The 25282-nt window shown below is 37.2% G+C and overlaps 1 protein-coding gene across 6 annotated transcripts in view; it reads left to right on the forward strand.

The window, feature by feature from the left end:
* Positions 1–917: 917 nt before the first annotated feature.
* LOC311283439 (complement C3-like) overlaps positions 918–25282 on the forward strand; it is an 86134-nt gene continuing 61769 nt past the window's right edge. For 3 of the 6 annotated variants that reach the window (XM_084397824.1, XM_084397825.1, XM_084397828.1), the window contains exons 1-25: positions 918–1033; positions 1116–1311; positions 2151–2319; positions 2497–2570; positions 3628–3716; positions 3890–3972; positions 4071–4158; positions 10002–10104; positions 10223–10343; positions 10532–10647; positions 10899–11045; positions 11186–11389; positions 11527–11718; positions 11793–11945; positions 14343–14472; positions 14744–14788; positions 16717–16819; positions 17099–17187; positions 17313–17455; positions 17645–17857; positions 18002–18062; positions 18336–18419; positions 20730–20933; positions 21141–21216; positions 21360–21519. In XM_084397824.1, the coding sequence (XP_084253950.1) occupies positions 963–1033; positions 1116–1311; positions 2151–2319; positions 2497–2570; positions 3628–3716; positions 3890–3972; positions 4071–4158; positions 10002–10104; positions 10223–10343; positions 10532–10647; positions 10899–11045; positions 11186–11389; positions 11527–11718; positions 11793–11945; positions 14343–14472; positions 14744–14788; positions 16717–16819; positions 17099–17187; positions 17313–17455; positions 17645–17857; positions 18002–18062; positions 18336–18419; positions 20730–20933; positions 21141–21216; positions 21360–21519 (3114 nt within the window). In that variant the 5' untranslated portion in view covers positions 918–962. The remainder of the gene's footprint in view (positions 1034–1115; positions 1312–2150; positions 2320–2496; positions 2571–3627; positions 3717–3889; positions 3973–4070; positions 4159–10001; positions 10105–10222; positions 10344–10531; positions 10648–10898; positions 11046–11185; positions 11390–11526; positions 11719–11792; positions 11946–14342; positions 14473–14743; positions 14789–16716; positions 16820–17098; positions 17188–17312; positions 17456–17644; positions 17858–18001; positions 18063–18335; positions 18420–20729; positions 20934–21140; positions 21217–21359; positions 21520–25282) is intronic. The other 3 variants (XM_084397826.1, XM_084397827.1, XM_084397829.1) reach the window with 1 other exon arrangement.

Here is a 25282-nt window from a genome sequence, read left to right on the forward strand (position 1 = left end):
TGAGTTCAGTGATTCAGATCAAATTATTATTATGTTCAAATATAACCAACACCACCTGATCAACTTTTCTTTTTGTTCATCTGGCTGTAATAACTCAGATCTACAGCCAAACAAAATCTAAAGATAATCATTTGAAGGTCAACTGCCCAACTAAATCGAACACTGATCTCCATAACGGTGTCTAAAATTGTGATTTTTCTCCTTCAGTGATTCTGCTTGTTAACATCAGGTGTCTTCAATAATGCTCAATCATCACTCAATTAATCACTTAATTATCTCATTAACTTTAACACTCTTGAGTCTGGAGCCAAATAAACTCCCAGGAGAGTTCATTTAACACTGGAGTGTTTGCTGTGTGAGTTCATGGGTGGAATAAACATATGGCAGGACTTTTACTTTCTGACCCCTGGAATCTCCACCTCTATCAATAACTATTTCGACCTCTCAAAGATCAACAAGAGCGGCTGCCAGTTTACCAAAGGTTGAATTTACACAACAGGTTTTTGCAGGTCATTTACGGGAAATCTGAATTTGACTGCTGTTACTCTTCATATGCTTATGAGATCTTTATGAATCTCCCGCACTGAATTTGCATTTGTGTTTTTCATTAGTACTGATTCAAAAGACTCAAGATTCAGATTTATTCAGAGTCTATATGTTAAATGAACTTAAAATATATATTTGATTTATAAAATGTATGAAAATCAAGAAGTTATTTGTGTATCACACAGGAGATTCATAAAGATCTCATAAGGATTTGAAAAGTGAATGGCAGTCAAACATAAATATTACTTGCTATACTGTTAGATTGTAGATTGCTGAACTGAAGTGTCAGTTTACTTACAAAACAAATGCAAAAAAACAGAGAGAGAGAAGTTTGGACTGTGAGGGTGACGGAGGCGGGTATAAATCTGAGCTGCTGCAGGTTCACACACACACACAGACAGACACACAGAGACACGATGGAGGTGAAGCTGCTGTGTCTGACTGTTGTTCTTCTCTCCTCACCCCTCCTCACACTGTGTGACCCGCTGTGAGTATTAAACACACCGTTTGCTCATAGAGTTACTAATAATCAGTTTAAGATTTCAAACGCTGTGATTTGATCTCCTCAGGTTTGTTCTGTCAGCTCCTAATTTGCTGAGAGTGGGTTCCTCAGAGAACGTGTTTGTGGAGGCTCAGGATTACTCTGGAGGAAACCTGGATGTGAGGATCTCAGTGAGGAACTTCCCAAAGAAAGACAGGGTGATACTGTCCAAAACAGTGACACTGACTGCAGAAAACTATTACCAGATCCTTACAGATATAAAGGTGAGAGCTCCATAAATACAGTGATGTTTCATTCTGTAACATGGTGAGAGTCAGGAGCAGGCTGGGAAGCAGATCCATATCCAGGTTTATTCAAATAATCCACAAGGTCATAGAACACAAGGTAACTAGCATAAACAAATAAAAACACGAAACATGATAAACCAAAGAATGTGATTTCAGCGACTGACAGAGAACAAGGGCTCTCAGGATGCATTAAATTAAAACTCATATTTATTTCAATATAATTTCCTTTTGTAATTGCAAAGCAACTCACAGACAGTTTGTGTTTGTCCAAAAATCATGAACATAAAAGACACATCAGTAAATCACACATCAGACACTTGTGCTGAGACTCATTTAATGAGATCTTCAATGATGTTGAAAATATGTCCACAATGACCACATTTGAACTAGTTTTTAACCTTGAGGCTCCATGAACGTCTATATCGGACGTGCAGAACACGTCAAAAAAAGACGTCATAAAAACGTTCATTCTGGCTCCTCAGTGGACGTCTTTTCAACGTACGACTTTTGTGACAAAGACGCTGAAAAGACATATTTTGGACATCATTTTATTTAGTGGGCAAGTGAAACACAAGGGCTATATATACACAGGCAGACAAGCTTAACATGATAACAAGGGGCTGTAGATAATAAGAAACACCTGGAGACTAATCAACATGAAAACCTACAAATAACTACAAAACATGGTGTAAGACAGGAAATAACATAAGAGTCCAGGAACACACGAGACAGGGGAACACAGGCTGGGATCATAACACATTCTCATTATTTTATTATCAGATATAATTCAGGCTGACTGATTATCTGTTCTCTAGATCCCTGATGATCAGAACTTGTTCTCTGATGATCCTCTGGAGAAGCAGTATGTGTATCTACAAGCTCAGTTTCCATCTCACACCCTGGAGAAAGTGGTCATGGTCTCATTCCAGTCTGGATATATATTTGTACAGACAGACAAGCCCATCTACACGCCTGCTAGCAGAGGTAAGATTATGTGCTTGAAATGGGAAAAATACAACACAGTGAATTTTAAACATGTTACATAAGCATGACATAATCATATTTATTATTAAAGTGATTGCTGCATGTGTTCAGGGTTTGAATCTGAGTAAAAAACATCAGAACTCATATTTCAGTTTTTTGCTTTGACCTCTTTTGCAGTTCGATACAGGATTTTCTCTCTGACGCCCAACATGAAATCACTCAGTCAGACTGAAGTCACGGTGGAGATCATGGTACACACACTGTAAAAAATGTTACTGCTATTTACTTAAAAAAATTATGGTAACAATATTACACATAATATTTTTGAGTAGTTAAAGCTTGATTTCATTCATGAAATCTACCTGAATAAATCATGTAAAATGCCCTAATTTATTTAGTCTATGACATAATGAATTACAATTTTTTAGTGAAATGTGCTTTTTTATTTGAAGTATGTTTTATTCTCAAGTGAATGGATATGACCTGTTTATATTTAACTTTGAGATATATTGTTTTATAAAAAGAATGTATGCTGCTAGGACAATACAGAATCAAACTTGTTACTGCACTATCACTAGCAGAGTTATTGCTACATAAATGTAACAATATGCTTCAGAATATTTAAAAAATGTAGTTATTCACAACCTAACCATAAGCCCTACTCTTCTGCACAATGGTAACGATCAAAACTTTAACATAATAGAAACTCAATGTCAAACATACCTGAACATTAAACATTAACAGATGTTTCCCTTTACTCAAAAACACATGAAATAACACTTAATTTCAAGATTTACTCTCCATTTCCAGCCATGTGCAAAGCATGCTGGGAACAAACAATGGTGTTTCTAAATAAAACCGCATAAATGAGCTAATTCTCTTAAAATAAATAGGTAGCCCCTTTTCCTTAATTTTATGAGGTTTATCAGTTCCTCAATTCAAGCCTTAAAATTGTGTATGTTTCCTTAAAAAAAATAGGAAAATGCATCTCTTGGTTTTATTAGTGAAATGTTCTCAATATTTTCTAATAAACACTGAACCACAATTTTCTTAATGAAATATACATAATATTTTTAATGATCACCTAAATTTTTTTAATGAAAATTACAAGACTCATGATTCATTTTTTACAGTGCACTAATATAAGTGCACACTGTTATTACACACACACACATACACACACACACACACACACACACACACACACACACACACACACACACCTGTGTCATTTCAGCTGTAATGAGCATGTACACTGCTGATCTCAGTAAACACACAGTGTTAATGCTGATTTCTGTGTTTCTGAAGAATCCACAAGGCATCACAGTTTCATCAGAGAAGTTATATCCAGTGAAAGGGATGAAGTCTGGAAGCTACGCCATTCCTGAGGTTGCCAGGTGTGTGAAACGCTGACTGAAGATATTCAACCTGAGTGAACTTTATTTAATGATTCAATGATTTCTCTTTAATTTATCCGCACAATACTCATAGATGTGATCTGTGTTATAAGATTCATTTGATCTGTTGTATAATGCTTATTTAAATTTTTTTTGAAATGTTTTTGTTTCAGTACTGGGATCTGGAAGGTTGTCACTCGGTACACAAACACTCCTCAGAAGACGTTTACTGCAGACTTTGAGGTCAAAGAATATGGTAAGATGTGTGTCAACAAAATGTGTTTTGTGTAAATGCAATAAAAACTAAAATAATGTTTTTATTTATTTGTGTCTTTTCTCTGGTATGGTTTATAGTGCCGCCAACATTTGGAGTCAGATTAAGACTCAGTAAGTCATTCTTCTATGTGAGTGACGAGAGCCTGACAGTCGACATTGAAGCCAAGTAAGACAACATATGTTCTGCTTCACTGTATTCAAAATTAATCTTTAATGTGTGCACACACTGATTTAAAATATATTTGTTTGTAAACTACAAAATAATGTGCTATGAGCAACCAAAACCTTTCATAAGTTGAGAACTTCCAAAGAAATAAAGACATTTATTTTATTGGGTTATTTTCTGTTTTATTGGTAGTACAATGTTTCAGTTGTGTCTGACCCTTCTCACTAGATCTGCACTATACAATATGTGGTAACACTTTAATTAATTAATACAGTTTGCTGAACATTTAAATGATTTTGTAAGAGCAATTTATTGTACTGTAAAGCTGTTGTTGTCCACCGAGTGGCGCTGTGACATATTATAATTAGAGAAACAAGAAGTGTGTGAGTCGGTAATGGGGAAGCACACAGTTTTTGAGTGTGCTAAAGGATAGTTAGAGTGCTTTCACATCTGTAGTTCGGTTCATTTGGTCCGGACCAAGGGCGAAAAATGATACTTTGTAGCATTTTTAAGGCGTTTTGGTTCCTTTTCACACCACACTGATTGCTCTGGTCTGAACCAGTTTATGAGTTGATAAAACGAACCAAAATACAGTCACGTGACAACATCCACATCACTTGTTGGCCAGATGTCTTGGACGCAAAACTGCACTTCGTTTGGTCAGAATTAACGTGCGGGAAAATTCCAACAGAACTCCCGGAAGTAAACAAAGAGGTGGAAAATTCGGCAGAAAACACGCCGCTGTTTACTATGGAGAGACGACTGCGTGGGCTGATTGCCTCCTTGGTCATATTTTATTATATAGTTTGTCTACACCACTTTAGACAAACAATAATATTTGAGAATGAACCAAGGATGCGGCTCGAAAATAATGTTAATAATAATTTCTATCAGGCTCCGCACCTCCTCACAACTCCAAGTTTGTCCGCGAGCTGCCATGCTTAAAGTGCAAACTGTCAACAAACATTTCTCCTCATCCCATAATGCACAGCGCAGCTGACTATGGCAACTGGTTTAGTCCAAAAATGCGCAGTTCTTTGGCAGTTGGTTCTGTTCGAGGTCGGATCAGGTTCTCACCACAAACGAACCGCTCCAGAGTTCGTTTCAAAGCGTACCGAGACCACCTCTTCCAGGAGGTCTCGGTCCGCTTGTTTGGTCCGCTTTTGGTGCGCACCTGAGTGCGAATGGCGCATTCACACCTGCCGAAACGAACCGCACCAATGGGGAAAACGAACTAGTGCGAATCAACCGAACTAAATGAGGCAGGTGTGAAAGCACCTTAAGGAACATGGTAGTCTCAGCCTCAGTGATGACCATGGATGGCACACTTTACTGGAAACACTTCAGGATTTGCAAAGTCGCGATCTGATTGGTTGAATTCTACAGGATGTCTGGATGCCATGTGTGTTGCGTTCTTTAACGGTCCGCCTGGAAACAAATGTAGTAATGCCAAAACCCCTCGTGGAAGAAGAACGCCGTTGTGTTTATAATGAGCGCCTACCAGGATCAACTAAATGCTGCATTTTCAAAAGTATGTGAAGTTTGCGGCTCCATTGTTGTAGTAAACTTTCACAGTAGGGCTGTCACTTTTTATTCGATATTCGAATATGCATTCGAACATGACATGAAATATCTGTAATCGAACTTTAAATAAACTATCCGGTTTTTAAAGTGCCATGTGTAGCGCATTTTTTACAGTCTATGATTAGACCGTTTGTTTTTTATTTTATTGTTTGCCATCTCATCCAGTAGCGGGCGCTCTAAACGTATTGTAGCGTTGGCCCATGACCAAATCAAGCAAATAATAGCCAACAACCACCCTGTTTTGAAAATGGAAGATAACGCACAGAACGCCTGAGCGGACAATTACGACCCCAACTCATCTAAAAAGTAGTGTCTGGAAATATTTTGGGTTCTACACCGCAGATGGTAAAGTAACCGTTAAAGATAAGGTAGTTTGCCAAATTAGCAAAAAAAAAAGTTTACTTATGCATCCTCGACATCCAAATATGAGGAGGAAAACAGTCTCAATTAGTCGAGTCATGAACGCCGCGCTACGTTAGATTTCACAAACGCAATTCCTATCGACCAGCTCACTTAGCACGGCGTTCGTGGCTCGACTAATCGAGACTGTTTTCCAAGATGACGCCTGCCTGTAAACGCGTAATGTCCCAGCCAGCACAGCCATGTGGGACCCAAATGGGTTTGACCTGGGCTATCTAACTGGGACCCAGCCAGTTTTGTCCTCGGTTTCCATGTAGGCCCCACATGGGTTTGCCCAGATGAAATGAACACTGCTTAGTGTGCACAGTACAGGCTGTTTAATGTAACACTGAATCAGTGTTGGAGGTAATGAGATAATTAAGTGATTGAATAATGATTGTGTATTATTGACGAACACCTGCTGTTAACAAGCAGAATCACTGAAGGAAAGAGAAACACAAGAACTACTTCCAGCCACAACCTTGGATGAAATCAACTGAAGATAAAATACATTACATCTCTCAAGATCTGATTAAACAACTCCACAAACAGCATTACCAGCTTCACTTATTACTAACCAGACTGACTTTATTTATGTCAGACATCTACAGAAAATAATTAAGAAGAGGCTTAGATGTTGATTACTTATTTGAAAGTAATAGTTTGATTTGATGTTACCACTGTGGCGATCAGTGTGTGCTTTAGTCAGGCTCTTGACTTTTTAACATTAGTTTTTCTCAGGCAGCTTTGTCTGTTTGTTATGACGAGAACAGCAAGAGAAAATATAATCAGATGCTGTAAGCTGATTGATGATAAGAGTATAATCATCATATATTGGCTTAACTCACTGATATTATGTGTGAGGTTTATACGGGTAGTATGTTATTCATTTTATTTATTGTTGTGATTCTACAGCAAAAAAATAATAGAATTTAATCTAGAACATCAAATGATTTTTAAAACCCCATTTACACATGTTGGACTACTGAAAGTTCTACTTGCACACAGACATCAAGAATCAGCATATGAATCTCAACAATGGTGACATGCTTCATGGTGCAATGCATTCTGGGAGCCATGGATAAGTTTCGTATGATGCACTCAGAATGCATTGCAGCATGAAGCATGTCACCATTGTTGAGATTCATATGCTGATTATTGATGTCTGTGTGCAAGTAGAACTTTCAGTAGTCCAACATGTGTAAATGGGGTTTTAAAAATCATTTGATGTTCTGATTAAATTCTATTATTTTTTTGCTGTAGAATCACAACAATAAATAAAATGAATAACATACTACCCGTATAATCCTCACACATAATATCAGTGAGTTAAAGGCACAATATGTATTTTTTTTGCTTTAAAAATATAAAAAATCACTATATCTATGTTATATATTTTTTAAAGTTGTGTATTTACATTATCCCGACAGTTCCAATTAACTTCTAAATCCAGAGAAATTAATATTTTAATTCGAAGACACGGACCGTGTCTTTATTTCCGTTTTGTCGCCGTCAATGCCGTCATATCCATGTTGTCTCTGGTTTCCGCTCGTGCTGCCATGGCAACCAGAGCTATGACCCAGAGCCCTCTGATAGTAACCAAACTGACGCGGACAACTGTGTAGTTCGCAATGTCTATCTGCACGCTGTTGTTGTTTCGTTCAAACATTATGGACCATGGCAAGCAGACTTTGGATAAAAAAGGACAACTAAACCGAGAATCAATATCAGCGCGGTGTTTTCGAGATGCCGAGAGCTCCCATAGACAGTATATAAACGAGAGCTCCACGTCCGAGACTTCGACCGCTCCTACATGTACTTTATTAAACAGGTGAGCACATTTACATAAAACTAATCAATATTATATAGTTCAACAATGATAAAATGTTAGAATATGATCTGTATGTTATTCTAATGTTGATCTAGCTTACTGCTAGTCTCATACAGACAAACTAACGTTAACACAAACATTTCAACACATTCAAATGCAGTTTAGAGTGATAGTGTAATGTTAGACCAAGTGAAACAGTGCTGCATTACCTCACAAGTTTAATTTGTCTAGTAAACTGACCTGTGAGTAGTAATTCTGCGTGTAGTTCGGTAGAATGAAATGTCCATATTCCTTTTATATCCGTGGGACTCGCATCGCGTTTGGAGCTGATAGCAGTCTCTTATCAATCCCGAACTGCTTCATATCACAGTCATGATAAAAGCATCGATGTATTCAGTCATCCATAAACATTATTAGATCGGCCGGCTTGACGTTGACGACAACATCCATAATTCTTAGCATGTGTTGCGTCATCAAACTACGCCTTTGTTATTGTAAATAGGTTAGCAACCCCTAGTGGCGAAAATTCCATATTGTGCCTTTAAGCCAATATATGATGATTATATTCTTATCATCAATCAGCTTACAGCATCTGATTATATTTTCTCTTGCTGTTCTCGCCATAACAAACAGACACAGCTGCCTGAGAAAAACTAATGTTAAAAAGTCAAGAGCCTGACTAAAGCACACACTGATCGCCACAGTGGTAACATCAAATCAAACTATTGCTTTCAAATAAGTAATCAACATCTAAACCTCTTCTTAATTATTTTCTGTAGATGTCTGACATAAATAAAGTCAGTCTGGTTAGTAATAAGTGAAGCTGGTAATGCTGTTTGTGGAGTTGTTTAATGAGATCTTGAGAGATGTAATGTATTTTATCTTCAGTTGATTTCATCCAAGGTTGTGGCTGGAAGTAGTTCTTGTGTTTCTCTTTCCTTCAGTGATTCTGCTTGTTAACAGCAGGTGTTCGTCAATAATGCACAATCATTATTCAATCACTTAATTATCTCATTACCTCCAACACTGATTCAGTGTTACATTAAACAGCCTGTAGTGTGCACACTAAGCAGTGTTCATTTCATCTGGGCAAACCCATGTGGGGCCTACATGGAAACCGAGGACAAAACTGGCTGGGTCCCAGTTAGATAGCCCAGGTCAAACCCATTTGGGCCCCACATGGCTGTGCTGGCTGGGGTACTGTCTTTATAAAGTATCTTCTTATTAAACTGTCTGTACACTTACAAAGGTCTCAATGCTTCGGTTTGCATGTAGGGACCCTCATTATGCTACTGTGTTAGTTTGAGGCTATTTTGAGCCTTGTTCGTGGTATTAACTAGCGATTTACTTTTACTTACTCTGTGCCACATATACTAGTGTTATGAGCTAATCTGTTTTTAGAGATAAAACTCTTTATATTCGATTATCATGAAAACGCATCCCAGGGAACGATCGACTCGGTAACCATGTGTTAATTACCCCTAGGTTCATTTTTCACCGGAATTGTCCTTTAAGAAGGTATACCAGCAGCCAAGGGAAGAGGTCAAATATATGTAAAACTCATTAAGGATTGTGCTTGACTTGAATGCACATCCACCCATAAACTCAGTCAGCTGATTTCACTAATTAGTTCTCTCTCCTGCTGAATTAGCAAATCCAGGTGATTGGAACAAAATACTGCACTCAAAAAAAATAATAATTATGGAACTGGAACCGATTGGCCACACCCTCAGTCTAGGGTGTGTTTTCTAAACATGCTTTATTCAGAGTCTCCGCCTCTATGTAATCCCTCCCCTCTTTGAATGTGTATAACTACCATGAATACTGTATATAGATTAGACTTGATGAACTACAGACTTGGAAGAATAAATCTCTTCTGCTTAAAAGATACAACCCAAGCCTCCTGGTCGTGCTTCGATGAAGGAATAAAGTTTCCAACACTATGTAATGAAACGAAAGTGGATGTGGATCAGCGACAGTCGTCGTCACCGTTCAGTTTTTACAGCAGAAATTGTCTGTGCTTTTATAGGTACCTGTTTGGACAGAAGGTGGAAGGACATGCGTTTGTGATGTTTGGTGTGATGGACGGTGAGAAGAAAACAAGTATTCCTTCTTCTCTTCAAAGAGTTCAGGTGAGAGACATTAAACAGTTTACAAGCTGGGATCAATCTCATTTCTCCTCACCTAAAGGATGACTACTTAAAACATTAAATACATTTTTATCTTGTTTTGTCTTTCTCATATGAATAGATTAGTGAAGGAGAAGGTACTGCAGAACTGAGCAGGGAGATGATCACTAAGACCTTTCCAGACATTAAGCAGCTGGTTGGACGATCAATCTATGTTTCAGCCAGTCTTTTAACAGAAAGTGGTAAGACTCAACAGATACTGTACATCTGTATGTTTACATGCCTGTGTGTGAATGTATATGAGAGGCTAATCCTGTGCGTGCGTGCGTGCGTGCGTGTGTGTGTGTGTGTGTGTGTGTGTGTGTATGTGTGTGTGTGTGTGTGTGTGTGTGTGTGTGTGTGTGTGTGTGTGTGTGTGTGTGTGTTTCAGGCAGTGAAATGGTGGAAGCAGAAAGGAGAGGCATTCAGATTGTGACGTCACCGTACACCATCCACTTCAAAAGAACACCACAATTCTTCAAACCTGGGATGCCCTTTGATATTTCGGTATAAACATAGATAAACATTAGAAAGTAGGGGTGTGCAATATGACAATAAAGTCTGCATGAAACAAAATTTGCATAGTCTTTTTTTTCCTTTTGTGGCATTTATATATTTATATAGATATAGAAATAAAGATATATTTTGCCATATCACCTATCCCTACTAGAAAGTTGCAAACCTGAAGGGTTGCAGGAACTGGAGGAACAATTTCATAAATATATTATTTATTTATTTTGCTCTGGGTTCTTTAACAGGTTTACGTAACAAATCCTGACCAAAGTCCTGCTGAAAATGTGGAAGTGGAGGTCAATCCTGGAGGGGTCAGAGGTCAAACAAGAGCCAATGGCATTGCAAAGGTTACCGTCAACACTCCAGGAGGATCTTCTACACTGCAGATCACTGTAAGACCTGCAAACTCAACTAATGTTCAGTCACTTTCACTGAAGAACTGGTGGAAAATAGATCAGTTAACATATGTTGAACAAGCAATGGAGTATATACTACACAGCACATCAGAAAACAGTGTATTTGTACTTTTCAGGCAAAAACCAAAGATCCACAATTAACAGATGGACAGCAGGCAGTGAAGACGATGACGGCTCTCGCTTACATTCCCAAAGGAGACTCCAAGAATTACCTGCACATCAGCATTGAGTCTGCAGAGCTTCAGATCGGTGATCAAATGAAAGTCTTTCTAAACACAGGACAAAGTCCAGGAGTCAAAGATCAAGATTACACATACATGGTAAAGATTATAGTTATTTCTAAATAAAGCTGCACCACAAATGTATTTATTATGTCAATATTTGATTACTACCACAGCTTGTGTTTGAAACCATATGAATATCATAAATACTGTTAACTCATCTTCCTCATTTTCAGATCTTAAGTAAAGGTCAGATTGTTAAAGCAGACAGGTTCAAGAGGAGAGGACAACCTCTAGTGACTCTGGCTCTACCTGTAACCAGAGACATGGTGCCGTCCTTCCGCTTTGTGGCTTATTACCATGTGGGCTCGTCTGAGGTGGTGTCTGATTCAGTCTGGGTTGACGTGAAGGACACGTGCATGGGAACGGTGGGTCAACCATCACAAGAAATAGTTGACATGCTCATCAACTAGATCTGATTCAGTGTCTCTCGTTTTAACAGCTCAAGCTTCAGGTGAAGGGCAAGATGAATACCTATAAAACAGTAGATGAGGTCAAGCTGCAGATAACTGGAGATCCTGGAGCTAGAGTTGGGCTGGTGGTGGTTGACAAGGCTGTGCATGACCTTAACAAGAACAGACTCACTCAGACTCAGGTGAAGGACCTTCTTCAGCTCCTCAACAGCTTGTAATTTAGCTACCCAGCGGGCACCTTGAAGTCAAAATTACGTCAAGAAATAGGTCAAAAATGAAAGTCATATTGACGTCAAAGTGTCGATGTCAATTTGATGTCAAGAGTTTGACCTCTGCTGATGTCATTTTGCCAAACAAAAAGGTGAAATGCATGGCCGTACACTTATCACCAGCTTCACTTAAAACTAACCAGATTTACTTTATTTAATTTCCATTTTAATGAAATCATTTAAATTGTACATTTTAAAGTCACCATGATGGTGGTTAGCATTTGCTTTAGTTGTGCTCTTGACCCTTCACTCTTTAATATCAAATTTTCTCTGGCTGCTATAGTTGTGTCTTTATAAAGCACTTGTTGTAGTTAAAAAAAGCCATGAGATCAGGAGATGTTGGCTGTTTATTAATGATGATGACGATATCATCATGTAAATGCCTAAATCACTGATCATGTTCCATATCTAATATTTTGATTATATAGGACTTTTGGTTTTTATGTTGTATTATAATAGAATCCATTAAATTTTACAGCATGAGAGCAATGTTGTTTATAAAATATAAATGAATTTAAAAACATTTAGTGCATTAAACTCTTTCCGCTAGATTATTACTTAGTCATCAAGAATCAGTGTATGACTCTCAACAATGGTGACGATCAATGAAATGCTTCATGCTGCAGTGCATGCTGGGTACCACCAATCAAAACTCACCCACATCTCCCAGCATGCATTACAGCTTTAATAAATTATGCAGCTGGAGTTGATCTGATTATCTGGATATTTTGTTTGATTGTCACCATTGTTGAGATTCATATGCTGTTTCTTGATGTCTGTGTGCGTCAAAGTAATGCCATAGATCAGGGGTTTTCAAACTTTTTGTGTGTGTGGACCACTATTTGTAATCAAGAATTTTCGCGGACCACCTCATAATACACATAAAGTTACCTGAATTAATCCGCACCTCTAAATAGGCTTACTAGCACTAAAACTATAACTGGTCATCACATCAGTTAATACAGCTTGTTAAAAGAAAGTTTACTGCACACAACGGTTGCCACATATTTTATTTATTTATTTACTCAAGCGCCCGAGGGCATAATCAGGTTCATTTGAACAACAGACTTATTTCCATAGCAATGGAGTATGAAATCTATACAGTAGTAATAAGAACACTTGTCTTGGATATAGTCAACATTTCAAAACCTTTGGCGATTTTAGGGGATTATTAATCTTCAGAGTTTTACAAGTCCTCAAAAAGTAACGTTAGGCTTGAGTTTCTTCACTTAACAGCACATCCGCAAAACATTTCAGACACGTGAGATCAAGAAACTAACTGGAAATTAAAATAATAACAGGCCTTATTTATTCCATTTATAAACATTTCGTTTCATATAAACTGCCTATAAACTAAAGGCTATGCGTGTGATGTGATAATGAGAACATATCTGCCTCTGCCACTTTTCTCTTCAGAGAACCTGTTGCTATCCACCGATCCATGTTGTGGTTCTAACGGCACTGGACTTGAACGTCACGGCCGAGCGCCACTAGCCTATTTTAGTAATCACACAATAACTTGACAATTTAATTTAAATTGTATATCAATATAGGCCTACATATTCTTTTTACTTTTTTAATGGGAATTTCCTGGTAAAATGAAGGTAAAAAAATATTATTCTATTTTGCCTTTCCACGGACCACCTGCAGTACCCTCACGGACCACAGTTTGGGAATGGCCGCCATAGATTAATGGCTTCTGTGCACTAAATAGTTTTTAAAAACCAAATATATTATTTGATAAACAACACAGGAGTCAAATGACTTACATTATGAATAAAACCGTTTTAAAACCACAAGTTCTATATAATCAAAACATTAGACACTGAATTAGATCAGGGATTCAGACAATTACATGATGATATCATCATCATCACCTGATCTCATAGCTATTTTAGCTACAACACATGTGCTTTATAAGCACACAATTATAGCAGCCAGAATTTTTTTTTATATTAAAGCGTCAAGGGTCAAGAGCACAACTAAAGCAAACGCTAACCACCATCATGGTGACTTTAAAATACTAAATATGATTTCATTAAACTGGAAATTAAATAAATTAAATCTGGTTAGTTTTAAGTGAAGCTGGTAATAAGTGTATGGCCATGCGTTTCACCTTTTTGTTTGGCAAAATGACATCAGCAGAGGTCAAACTCTTGACATCAAATTGACATCAACACTTTGACGTCAATATGACTTTCATTTTTGACCTATTTCTTGACGTAATTTTGACATCAATGTGATGTCATATTGATGTTAAATTGACATCAAATGCCCACTGGGTAATAAATGAAATCTTTCCTGCTTTAGATCTGGGACGTCATAGAGAAGCATGACACCGGCTGTACGGCAGGAGGTGGAAGGGACAGTATGGGGGTTTTCAGTGATGCAGGTCTGATGTTTGAGTCCAGCACCGCAGGAGGAACCAACATCAGAACAGGTATATATGTATATTTGTAATTTCTTCAATTTGAATAAAAATACCAGTATATTTTATTTTATTTTTCACTAAAATGAATCCATAGGGGCAGTGTCCATGAACATACAATTGAAATCACTTTCTACAGATTTATGAATGTCTATTATGTTAACTAATTTAAGTTGGTATAATCGGCGCTGGAAAAGCACTGCACCAAGTTCAACTGTAGTGAATTCCCTCTCACACATTAGAGTGCCATATGCTAATTTCATTCTAATTAAATTCCCTCTAGCGCCGGAGTGTCCCGTCCCTTCAAAGAGAAGACGGAGATCACCGGGTGAGAATCTGCTCTTATGATTCAACCCTTTTAAAGATTAAACATGTTTTTAAAGTTCATCTCTGCTGTTAAATATGTTGTTTATCTGTCATTATGGCTTGAATGAACCCTGTATTGGAAAAGTTAACATAGAAGTTAACATAATCTTGAGGATCATCAGAACATGCTAGTATTGATCCGGCTATGATGTCTACAGAGCCCCTAACAGAAAAAAATATGAGGAAGAAAAAAAATTATGAAAATGCTTTTGCTTTCTCTCACAAATGTATGGCATTCCCCCGAGAAACTTTCAGAAAATAAATAATTGATTAAACAGTGCAAATACGATAGGGCTCTAGCTAGGGCTGGGCGATTTAAATCGCGATATTGTTATGCGCATCTCGTCAGTAAAGCCGGTTCCTTGATTTAGTAGTAAATCACCATCACCTGCTTTCAGATGGAGCGGCATTTAGGGCTGAGGAGATAATTAAGTGATTAATGTAGTGATGATTGAGCATTATTGAAGACACCTGATGTTAACAAGCAGAATCACTGAAGAAGAAAATCACAAATTGTAATTTACCATTAAGGTGATGGGTGTTTGCTTTAGTTGGGCTCTAGACCATTATATGTTTACTTTAATATTTACTGTTGTTTGTCTGCTGTTATTGATTTATAACAGTTAAATAAACAAAGTAAAATGTTATCTTATAGTGTTGGTTATGTTTTGACAATCATGCTGTGATCTGAAGAAGGAAACTTATTGAGATAGTTTGGTTTAACTTGTTAGCTGGAGTTTAGTGATTCTTCAGCCTATGATTATCAGTAGGCCTACTTTACTAATAATTCAAAATATTTAATAAACATTGTACTGATCAAAAGACATTCAGAAACATTCATTTAAAACACAGACATCAATAATCAGCCTGTGAATCTCAACAATGGTGACAATGATAAAGCATGTTGCAGTGGCTGCCACCAATCACAACTCATTAATGGCTCCCATCATGCATTGCGGTATGAATAGATCTGAATTGTCTATGTAATTTACTTTTCCTAATTGAATATTCTGCTCCTCACCATTGTTGAGATGCATAGATTGAATCTTGACATCTGTGTGTGCCTAAAATAATGATTTTTTTTATTAATTTTTTTACAACTTTTAAGAAATTCTTTATATTATATAAAAAATTCTGGGCATTTATGCAGCTTCACTAACCAACAACATAAATCGAAGTCAGAAAGAAGGATTTTAATGAGTTCAGTGATTAAGTTCAAATGATGATTGTCATAACATAACCAACACCATCAGATTACTTTTTTCTTTGTTCAACTGGTGATTATAATTCAGAAACAACAGACAAACAAAATCTAAAGTTAATAATATATGGGTCAAGAGCCCAACTAAAGCAACCATTGATCGTCATAACGGTAACTTACAATTTGAGATTTTCTCCTTCAGTGATTCTGCTTGTTAACATCAGGTGTCTTCAATAATGCTCAATCATCACTAAATTAATCACTTAATTATCTCATTAACTTAAACACTCTTGAGTGTGGACTCATACACTCCCAGGAGTGTTAATTTAACACTGGAGTTTTTGCTGTGTACAAAGAGCCGTAGTTAACTGACAAGCTGAGCCATATCGCATTAATTATCGCTGGTGATACGTCCGCGATATTAATGCGATATGGCTCAGCTTGTCAGTTAACTACGGCTCTTTGTAGTAAATGCCGCTCCATCTGAAAGCAGGTGATGGTGATTTACTACTAATCAAGGAACCGGCTTTACTGACGAGATGCGCATAACAATATCGCGATTTAAATCGCCCAGCCCTAGCTCTAGCACCAATCAGGGCTTGGAACCCTAATACATTTTTACTTGACTTGATTGTTTGTCCTTTTGCTCTAAAATGTATATTCTGTCACATTTTTATCTGTTACAACAGATGATGATGATGATGAATATTATACAGACTCTGATGAGATTGTGTCACGTACTCAGTTCCCTGAGAGTTGGATTTGGGAAGAGATTGATCTATGTGAGAATTGGTGAGTATGAGACTTTTAGACAAAAGCCGTCAGTTGAGCATCGTTCATAGTGTGTGTGTGTGTGTGTGTGTGTGTGTGTGTGAGAGAGAGAGTTTGTGTGTGTGTGTGTGTGTGTGTGTGTGTGTGTGTGTGTGTGTGTGTGTGAGAGAGTTTGTGTGTGTGTGAGAGTTTGTGTGTGTGTGTGTGTGTGTGTGTGTGTGTGTGAGAGAGAGAGTCTGATAGTAAACAACCATTAAAAGAGTACTTCATCAATCTTCTTGTATTTTCCTCATATCTCAGTCCAGCACCAGTCAGAGATAAAGTGATTCACCTGAGAGACTCTATTACTACCTGGCAGATCTTGGCTGTCAGTCTGTCACCAACACTTGGTAAGATGAAGCTGCAAACACATGATACATGGTCTGAAAATCATCATTAACATCATCATCATCATCTTCATCATCCAGGAGCTGCTGCTTTAAACCCTTCTGTGTGTCTGTGTTCCTCCTCAAAGGCATCTGTGTGGCAGAACCTGAGGAGATTATAGTTTTTAAACCATTTTTCATTGACCTCAAGATCCCTTATTCAGCTGTGCGCGGTGAACAACTGGAAATCCAGGCCATTATTCACAACTACACACCAAAGAAGCAGAAGGTGGTATATATGATTTGATATTAAAAAAATAATGTTCATCATAATAACTATTTCTGCAGGAGTCAAATCATAGAAATATTAGAAATATCCTCTGTCATCACACATTTCATGTTCAGATGAAATGCATTTACTTTGGAGGAAGTTTCCTCTAGATATTGAAGAGATTTGTGTCTCGCTCTCCTGTTTTCACAGGTGCGTGTGGAGTTTATGGAGACAGAAAATGTTTGCAGCTCTGCCAGTAAGAAAGGCAAATACAGAACAACAGTAACCATTGACAAAGACTCCAGCATAGCGGTTTCATATGTGATTATTCCCATGACTCTGGGAAAACACATGATTGAGGTGAAAGCTTCAGCATATGATTCTGTTCACACTGATGGAGTGAGAAAGACCCTGAAAGTGGTGGTACGTCTGATGGCATTTCTGCCTATTTTGATTTGGTCAGTCATTAATATAATCAATAGATGTTTGTCATATTTTGAATAGATAATAATCTCTCTCTCTCTCTCTCTCTCTCTCTCTCTCTCTCTCTCTCTCTCTCTCTCTCAGTCTGAGGGTGTGCGGATTCCATTACACAGACCAAACGTGGAGCTCAATCCTATTAAGAATGGTGAGATTTATTGTGAACCATACAATTACATTACTGTGTTATACTTGCATTATACAACATTACACACATTATACTTTCAGCCAATTATGAAAAAAAAAAAAAAAACTTTTCTGAATATCATTATAGTTTGAGTTAATCAAGAGACCAGAATGACCTCCTACACTTTTGTAGTTACTCCTACTCTTACTCACCAAAAGCGTACAAAATTTTACCAACTCATTACTCTTCCTCCATCTTCCTCTTTGTCTCTGTGTCTCATCTCAAATGGAACAGGGGAAACACCTATAGTTATTAAAGCTGAAACACCAGCTGATCGGGTTCCAGACACACCTGCTATCACCTACATCTCCATTACTGGTAAGGAAAAATATGTTTTCATGAATGTGCAACATCCATCTACTCCTCCGGGAGTTTTAGCACTTGTATGAAGATTGCTCCAGTACTAAATCCTGGGACTGGTTTGTAATTGGGGGCTTCAGTCTGAACGACTTCAGACTTTTTAAAGTCGACATTTATGTGATGAAAGTCGAGTCGACTAGTCGCTGATGACGTCATTGATGAACAAATCAGCTATGGCATATGACGCTCCTACATAAATTTGATTTTGACCTTATTTTGATCAGGTCTTTTGTCTTTTTGGATTATTATGTTTATCACAGATTTCTGCTCGTTCTAAATCAGATATACACTGTTAACCCTTGCTGTAAAAAAAGGCGTAATTCAGACAATATCATACCATTTTCCATGAAAAACAGTAATATACCGTAGAAAACAAAAATAGCCTACAGGAATATACTGTGAATTAACAGTGCTCAAAGTCGACACTCAGAGGCTGTTTTCCCAATCACACCCTATACCCTCATTCACTATTCCCTACATTAGTTCACTAATATAGTCCACTTGACAGAGTGAATGAAAATAAGTGAGTGAATTGAGACACTGATGAACACCTGATAAGCAGAATCACTGAAGGACAGAGAAACAAGAACAGAAAAAAGAGAAACACAAAAACTACAATTGACTTCCAGCAACACTGAGTGTGAAACCAGTTTACAAACCAGTTTACGATTATTTCTTTCATACATGTACAAAAGTTCTTGTTGAGAATTAACAGAGATATAGTTAATAATAAAATTTGTTGTCACCATGATGAAGATCAGTATTTGCTTTAGTTGGTCTCTTGTCCCTTGACTTCTTACCATTCATTTCTCTCTGACTGCTGTAACAGTGAGTTTATAATACACATTTGTTATGGCAAGAAAAAGTCAAGAGGAAGTTGATTAGGTGTTTTTATTCTTTTGTGATGATGTCACAGTCATTGGATTATCTGATTTTCAGATTTTTCCTGTATATATTCATTGAAATGATGGGGATGTCATATTTAGCATAAATCTGTGTATCTACAAAATAAAATCAAAATTTCTGTAATCATGTCTTCTGAAAAATAACAATCACATAGTGCATTCAATTTTATTTTACTCCTGCTTGTCTCAGACACACACAGACATCAACAATCAGCATACACTGTAAAAAAGAATACATTGATTTTATTAATATCTAATTAATAAAAATGAGGCAACAGATTACAAGCAATATTATTAATTAAATTTAACAAATTAGAATTGAGTAATAATTAATCAAATGAATTCCCTAAAAGTTAACCATTTAAAATGAGTAAAATGTAGAAAATATCTTTTATTGCCCACATTGAAGACACCTGGTGTTAACAAGCAGAATCACTGAAGGAGAAAACCATAATTAAAGTCACCATTGTGGAGATCAGTGTGTGTTTTAGTTGGGCTCTTGACCCTTAAATTATTAAATTTAAGTTTTGTTTGGCTGCTGTACATGAGTTATAACAACCAGATGAACAAAGAGAAAAGATGATCTGATGGTGTTGGTTGTGTTTTAACATAATCATTATTTCACATGGTCATGCATTTCACCTTTTTGTTTGGCAAAATGACATCAGCAGAGGTCAAAATCTTGACGTCAAATTGACATCAACACTTTGACGTCAATTTGACTTTCATTTTTGACCTATTTCTTGACCTAATTTTGACATCAAGATGCCCGCTGGGAACAGTGTGTTATACGGTAGGGCACGCTATTACACATCTTCTGAAAGAGTACAGAATCTCTAGATCAAAACACATGTGAGAAAGATGGAGAAACATGCAAACTCATATCATGTGCATGTTTAAAATAATATGATCATCAACATGAAACAGCATATAAATCAAAACTGCCTAATGTTACTGAATGAAATGTAAACCCAGGATGAGCTACAGGACTGTGAAGCTTTAGGGGTGTTGATGGACTCGATCTACTCCATCTGTGTTTTGATCATTGTACTGAATCCAATCTGGATGTAGTCTGACAAAAAAAAAGAGTTTTTCTTAGCTTTTTGATCAAATTATGGCTTTTTTTATTAAACATAACCACATTCAAATGTTGTAAGTAGTAAGTAAATAAAAAAGAATGCATGAAGCTAGAATTAAAACGTTTTCTAATTTTTGGAAAATTATCAAAAACGCTGTGTTAAACTTTAAGAATTTGAAACTGTGCAGATACAAAACCAAACAGTGTCAAAATGTTGCATAAATATTCCATCCTGACACAAATAATAAAAAACTGAATTCTCAGCCTGCTCTTTCCTCCTTCCAGGTGAAGAGATCTCTCAGACAGTGGAGCAGGCCATCAGTGGAGACTTCATGGGTCGCCTTATTGTCCAGCCCCATGGTGAGGGAGAGTCAAACATGATCTTAATGACTCTACCTGTCATTGCCACTCATTATCTGGACAGCACCAATCAGTGGGAGACTGTTGGAATAGACCGCCGTAATGAAGCCATTAAACATATCAACACAGGTCAGCAGGACAAATATAAGGTCAATTCAGGTTGATTGGGACACATTTTGCCATTAAGATGACTAGGAAAATGTGTCCCAATCAACCTGAATTCACCCCTAAAGAAAATGAAATAAAATCAAAAGCCCACTCAAAGATGCTCTCATGAAAAATGCAGAAAATATATGTAATAAATACATTTTCTTTCTTTATCTTGTTTGTATGAAGGTTATCAACGGCAGTTGATGTACCGTAAATCAGATGGATCTTATGCTGCCTGGATAGACAGGCCGAGCAGCACATGGTAAAGTCAGTTTTGTTTCATTTCATGCCTGATTTTGCTTGTCTTACATATTTTATTATTTAACATTGGTTTAATATTAAAAAATCATTATTACTTGTTTTTTATTTGATTTATTTATATCTTTCTGTTTGTCTGATTTTAAGGCTGACTGCATATGTTGCTAAAGTCTTCTCCATGGTCAGTAACTTAATTGCTATAGAGGAAGACGTGTTCTGCAGCGCCCTCAAGTGGCTGGTTCTCCACAAACAACTGGCAGACGGCTCCTTTAAAGAGGATTCACCTGTAATTCATGGAGAGATGGTGGTAAGTTGAATGTGGCCTGTTTGTGTTCATCTGTCTCTGTGCTTGTCAGTAGTAACACATGAAATACCAGAGGTGTAAAGTCCAGGGGTCAGAAAGTAAAAGTCCTGCCATGTGTGTATTCCACCCATGAACTCAGGCCTTGTCCACACGGTCACGGGTATTTTTATAACCGTGACTTTTTTTACGCGGTTCGGCCGTTCGTCCACACGGAAACGCAGTATCAGGTCACTGAAACCGAACATTTTTGAAAACCCCTGCCAGGGTGAGGATTTTCAGAAACGCCGGTTGCAGTGTTGTCGTGTAGACAGTAAAACTGGGGTTTTTGCTTCTGATTCAGGCTTCTGATTGGCCAACGCGGCTTTACGATCGCCGCCTGCTGGTGTGGCATGCTCTTGACAGCGCTTGATAGCGTGTTTTTGCGTTTTCATGTAGGCGGAGATTTCTTTTAAACCGAGCATGTGTGGACGGGATTTTTTTTTTAAACGCAGGAGGAAAAACTCCGGTTATAAAAATACCTGTGTCCGTGTGGACTAGGCCTCACACAGCAAAAACTCCAGTGTTAGATGAACTCTCCTGGGAGTTTTTTAGCTCCAGACTCAAGAGTGTTAAAGTTAATGAGATAATTTAGTGATTGAGTGAGTGATGGTTGAGCATTATTGAAGACACCTGATGTTAACAAGCAGAATCACCAAAGGAGAAAATCTCATTTTTTAAGTTACATTATGGTGATCAGTGTTTGCTTTAGTTGGGCTCTTGACCATTAAAATAATAATGATAGATTTTGATTGGCTGTTGTATCTGAGTTATAACTAACAGATGAACAAAGAGAAAAGTTGATCAGGTGGTGTTGGTTATGTTTTGACATAATCATCATTTGACCTGAATCACAAAACTCATTTAGAGAGTTAGGTTTTCCTTGTTGATTACAGCAGCCTGTGATTCTACAGTATACTATTTTCAGCATTTTCAATATAATCCAAAAGATTTCTTAAGTTGTTCTGATCAAAAGGCACTGAAGAAGTATTTTATTTTTTAGACACACAGACATCAAGAATCAGCCTGTGATTCTCAACAATGGTGGATCACCATGATGCTGTGGTGACCAATATACATATAAGTCAGAGATTAGGCTCTAAATGAGTTCATTGATTCAGGTCAAATGATGATTATGTTAAAATATAACCAACATCACCTGTTTACCTTTTCTCTTTGTTCATCTGCCTGTTATAACTCAAATACAGCAATCAAACTAAATCTAAAGTTAAACATTTAAAGGTCAACTGCCCAACTAAAACAAACACTAATCTCCATAATGGTGACTAAAATTTAGATTTTTCTCCTTCAGTGATTCTGCTTGTTAACATCAGGTGTCTTCAATAATGCTCAATCATCACTCAATCAATCACTTAATTATCTCATTAACTTTAACACTCTTGAGTCTGGAGCCAAATAAACTCCCAGGAGAGTTAATTTAACACTGGAGTTTTTGCTGTGAGTTGATTTCACTAATTAGTTCTCTCTCCTGCTGAATTAGCAAATCCAGGTGATTGGGAACAAAATACTGAGGAGGACTTTTACTTTCTGAACCTGGACTTTACACCTCTGCAAAATACTCACTATAATGAACTAACCATTGTAAAAATAAAATCTTTAAAAAACTGTCAGCTATGACTGGCAAACAAAATCCATAAAATATCCTAATTGAGATAAAGTGGAAAAAACTGAAACAGAAATTTTCCTTGAATGTTTTATAGAAAAAACACTTATTTTACAGCTATTTCCTGAATTATTACGATCCAACTCTTTAAAAAAGAACATAAAAACGGTCAAATTTCTGCATTCCGGATGAGGGTGGGGAGAGCATTCCACCAGCATGGAACCGTGAACGAGAATGTTCTGGAAAGTGATTTTGTGGATTTCTGTGATGAAACCACGAAACGTCGCTCGTTGACCGACCGTAGGCTTCTGGTAGGGATGTAGGCTCGTAGGAGTGAGTGAAAGTAGGAGGGTGCTGAGCCTGTGATAGATCTGTAAGCATTCTTGCTGCTTTAACTGTGTGCCTCTGAAACATGGCAAAGAATGCAAGAGTAAATCAGATCAGATGATGTTAGGTATTTTTTAGTGATGTCATCATGTAGTGGCCTCAGAGGTGGGAAATCCAGGGGCCAAAGAGTAAAAGTCCTGCCATATGTTTATTCCACCCATGAACTCAGTCAGCTGATTTCACTAATTAGTTCTCTCTCCTGCTGAATTAGCAAATCCAGGTGATTGGAACAAAATACTGAGGAGGACTTTTACTTTCTGAACCTGGACTTTACACCTCTGCATACACTGTAAAAAAGAATACATTGATTTTATTAATATCTAATTAATAAAAATGAGGCAACAGATTACAAGCAATATTATTAATTAAATTTAACAAATTAGAATTGAGTAATAATTAATCAAATGAATTCCTTAAAAGTTAACCATTTAAAATGAGTAAAATGTACAAAATATCTTTTATTGCCAACATTGAAGACACTAGGGCTGTCAATCTTCCTCTATAATACTATTCGAATTCCATTCCTTATTTTATTTAATATTCGAATAATATTCGAATATTAAATGCTCAAATTCATCCTATTATTAATATTTACGACATTACACAGTCTTATGGATCGCCAATGCGTGATGTTGATCGGTCTCATATCTTCACAGATAAACCGTCAGTTTGTCTGTTATTGCCTTTTGGCGGACAGCTGGTAGCAGTTGAGCCCCGTGATGAGGAGAGAGGCAGAACATAAGTAATTCTTGCCTGTTTTAGCGGCGGTTCCTCGGACAGATCGCCTAGCTTGTCAGGTTGTAAGTTGTCATAAAAAAAAAAATGTATATTTTCCTCTCCGTTTTGGCCTTCCGTCCACAATGAGACGGCGTTTTTATTAATGAAAACGCACTCCAAAGTGGATATATTTGAAGACGCCGTTTTCACGTTGTAATGTGGACCGAGAATCAAATTGTTGATCTCCGTTACCGTGGAGACATTCCTCTCCGCGACTTTTGACAGTTGTTATGATGATACAGCGTGGATAACGTGCACAATTGTGTTACGATTCAAAAACTTTATTGTTTTTCAGACGAAACAAAAGCATTTAATTTTCACATGTGTGTGCCAAGGCGGCGAGAAAGGCAAGATTGCATTAAAAAATATATATATACATAAAAAAGCAATATTCGAATAGGAACTTCAGCATTCGAATAGTATTGATTTTTTTAATATTCGAATTATATTCGAATTTCGGAATTCGTTCCAACAGCCCTAGAAGACACCTGGTGTTAACAAGCAGAATCACTGAAGGAGAAAACCATAATTAAAGTCACCATTGTGGAGATCAGTGTGTGTTTTAGTTGGGCTCTTGACCTTAAATTATTAATTTTAAGTTTTGTTTGGCTGCTGTACATGAGTTATAACAGCCAGATGAACAAATAGAAAAGATGATCTGATGGTGTTGGTTGTGATTTAACATAATCATTATTTCGCAATCATTAGACCTGAATCACTGAACCTCATATAGAGTCCAATTTACAGTCAATTTACGATACGTCCGCAATATTAATGCGATATGGCTCAGCTTGTCAGTTAACTACGGCTCTTTGTAGTAAATGCCGCTCCATCTGAAAGCAGGTGATGGCGATTTACTACTAATCAAGGAACCGGCTTTACTGACGAGATGCGCCTAACAATGTCATGCGATATATCGCCCAGCCCTATTTAGGAGTGAAA

This window comes from Rutilus rutilus (assembly GCF_951802725.1).
Source record: "Rutilus rutilus genome assembly, chromosome: 2".
NCBI classification, from domain to species: Eukaryota; Metazoa; Chordata; class Actinopteri; order Cypriniformes; family Leuciscidae; genus Rutilus; species Rutilus rutilus.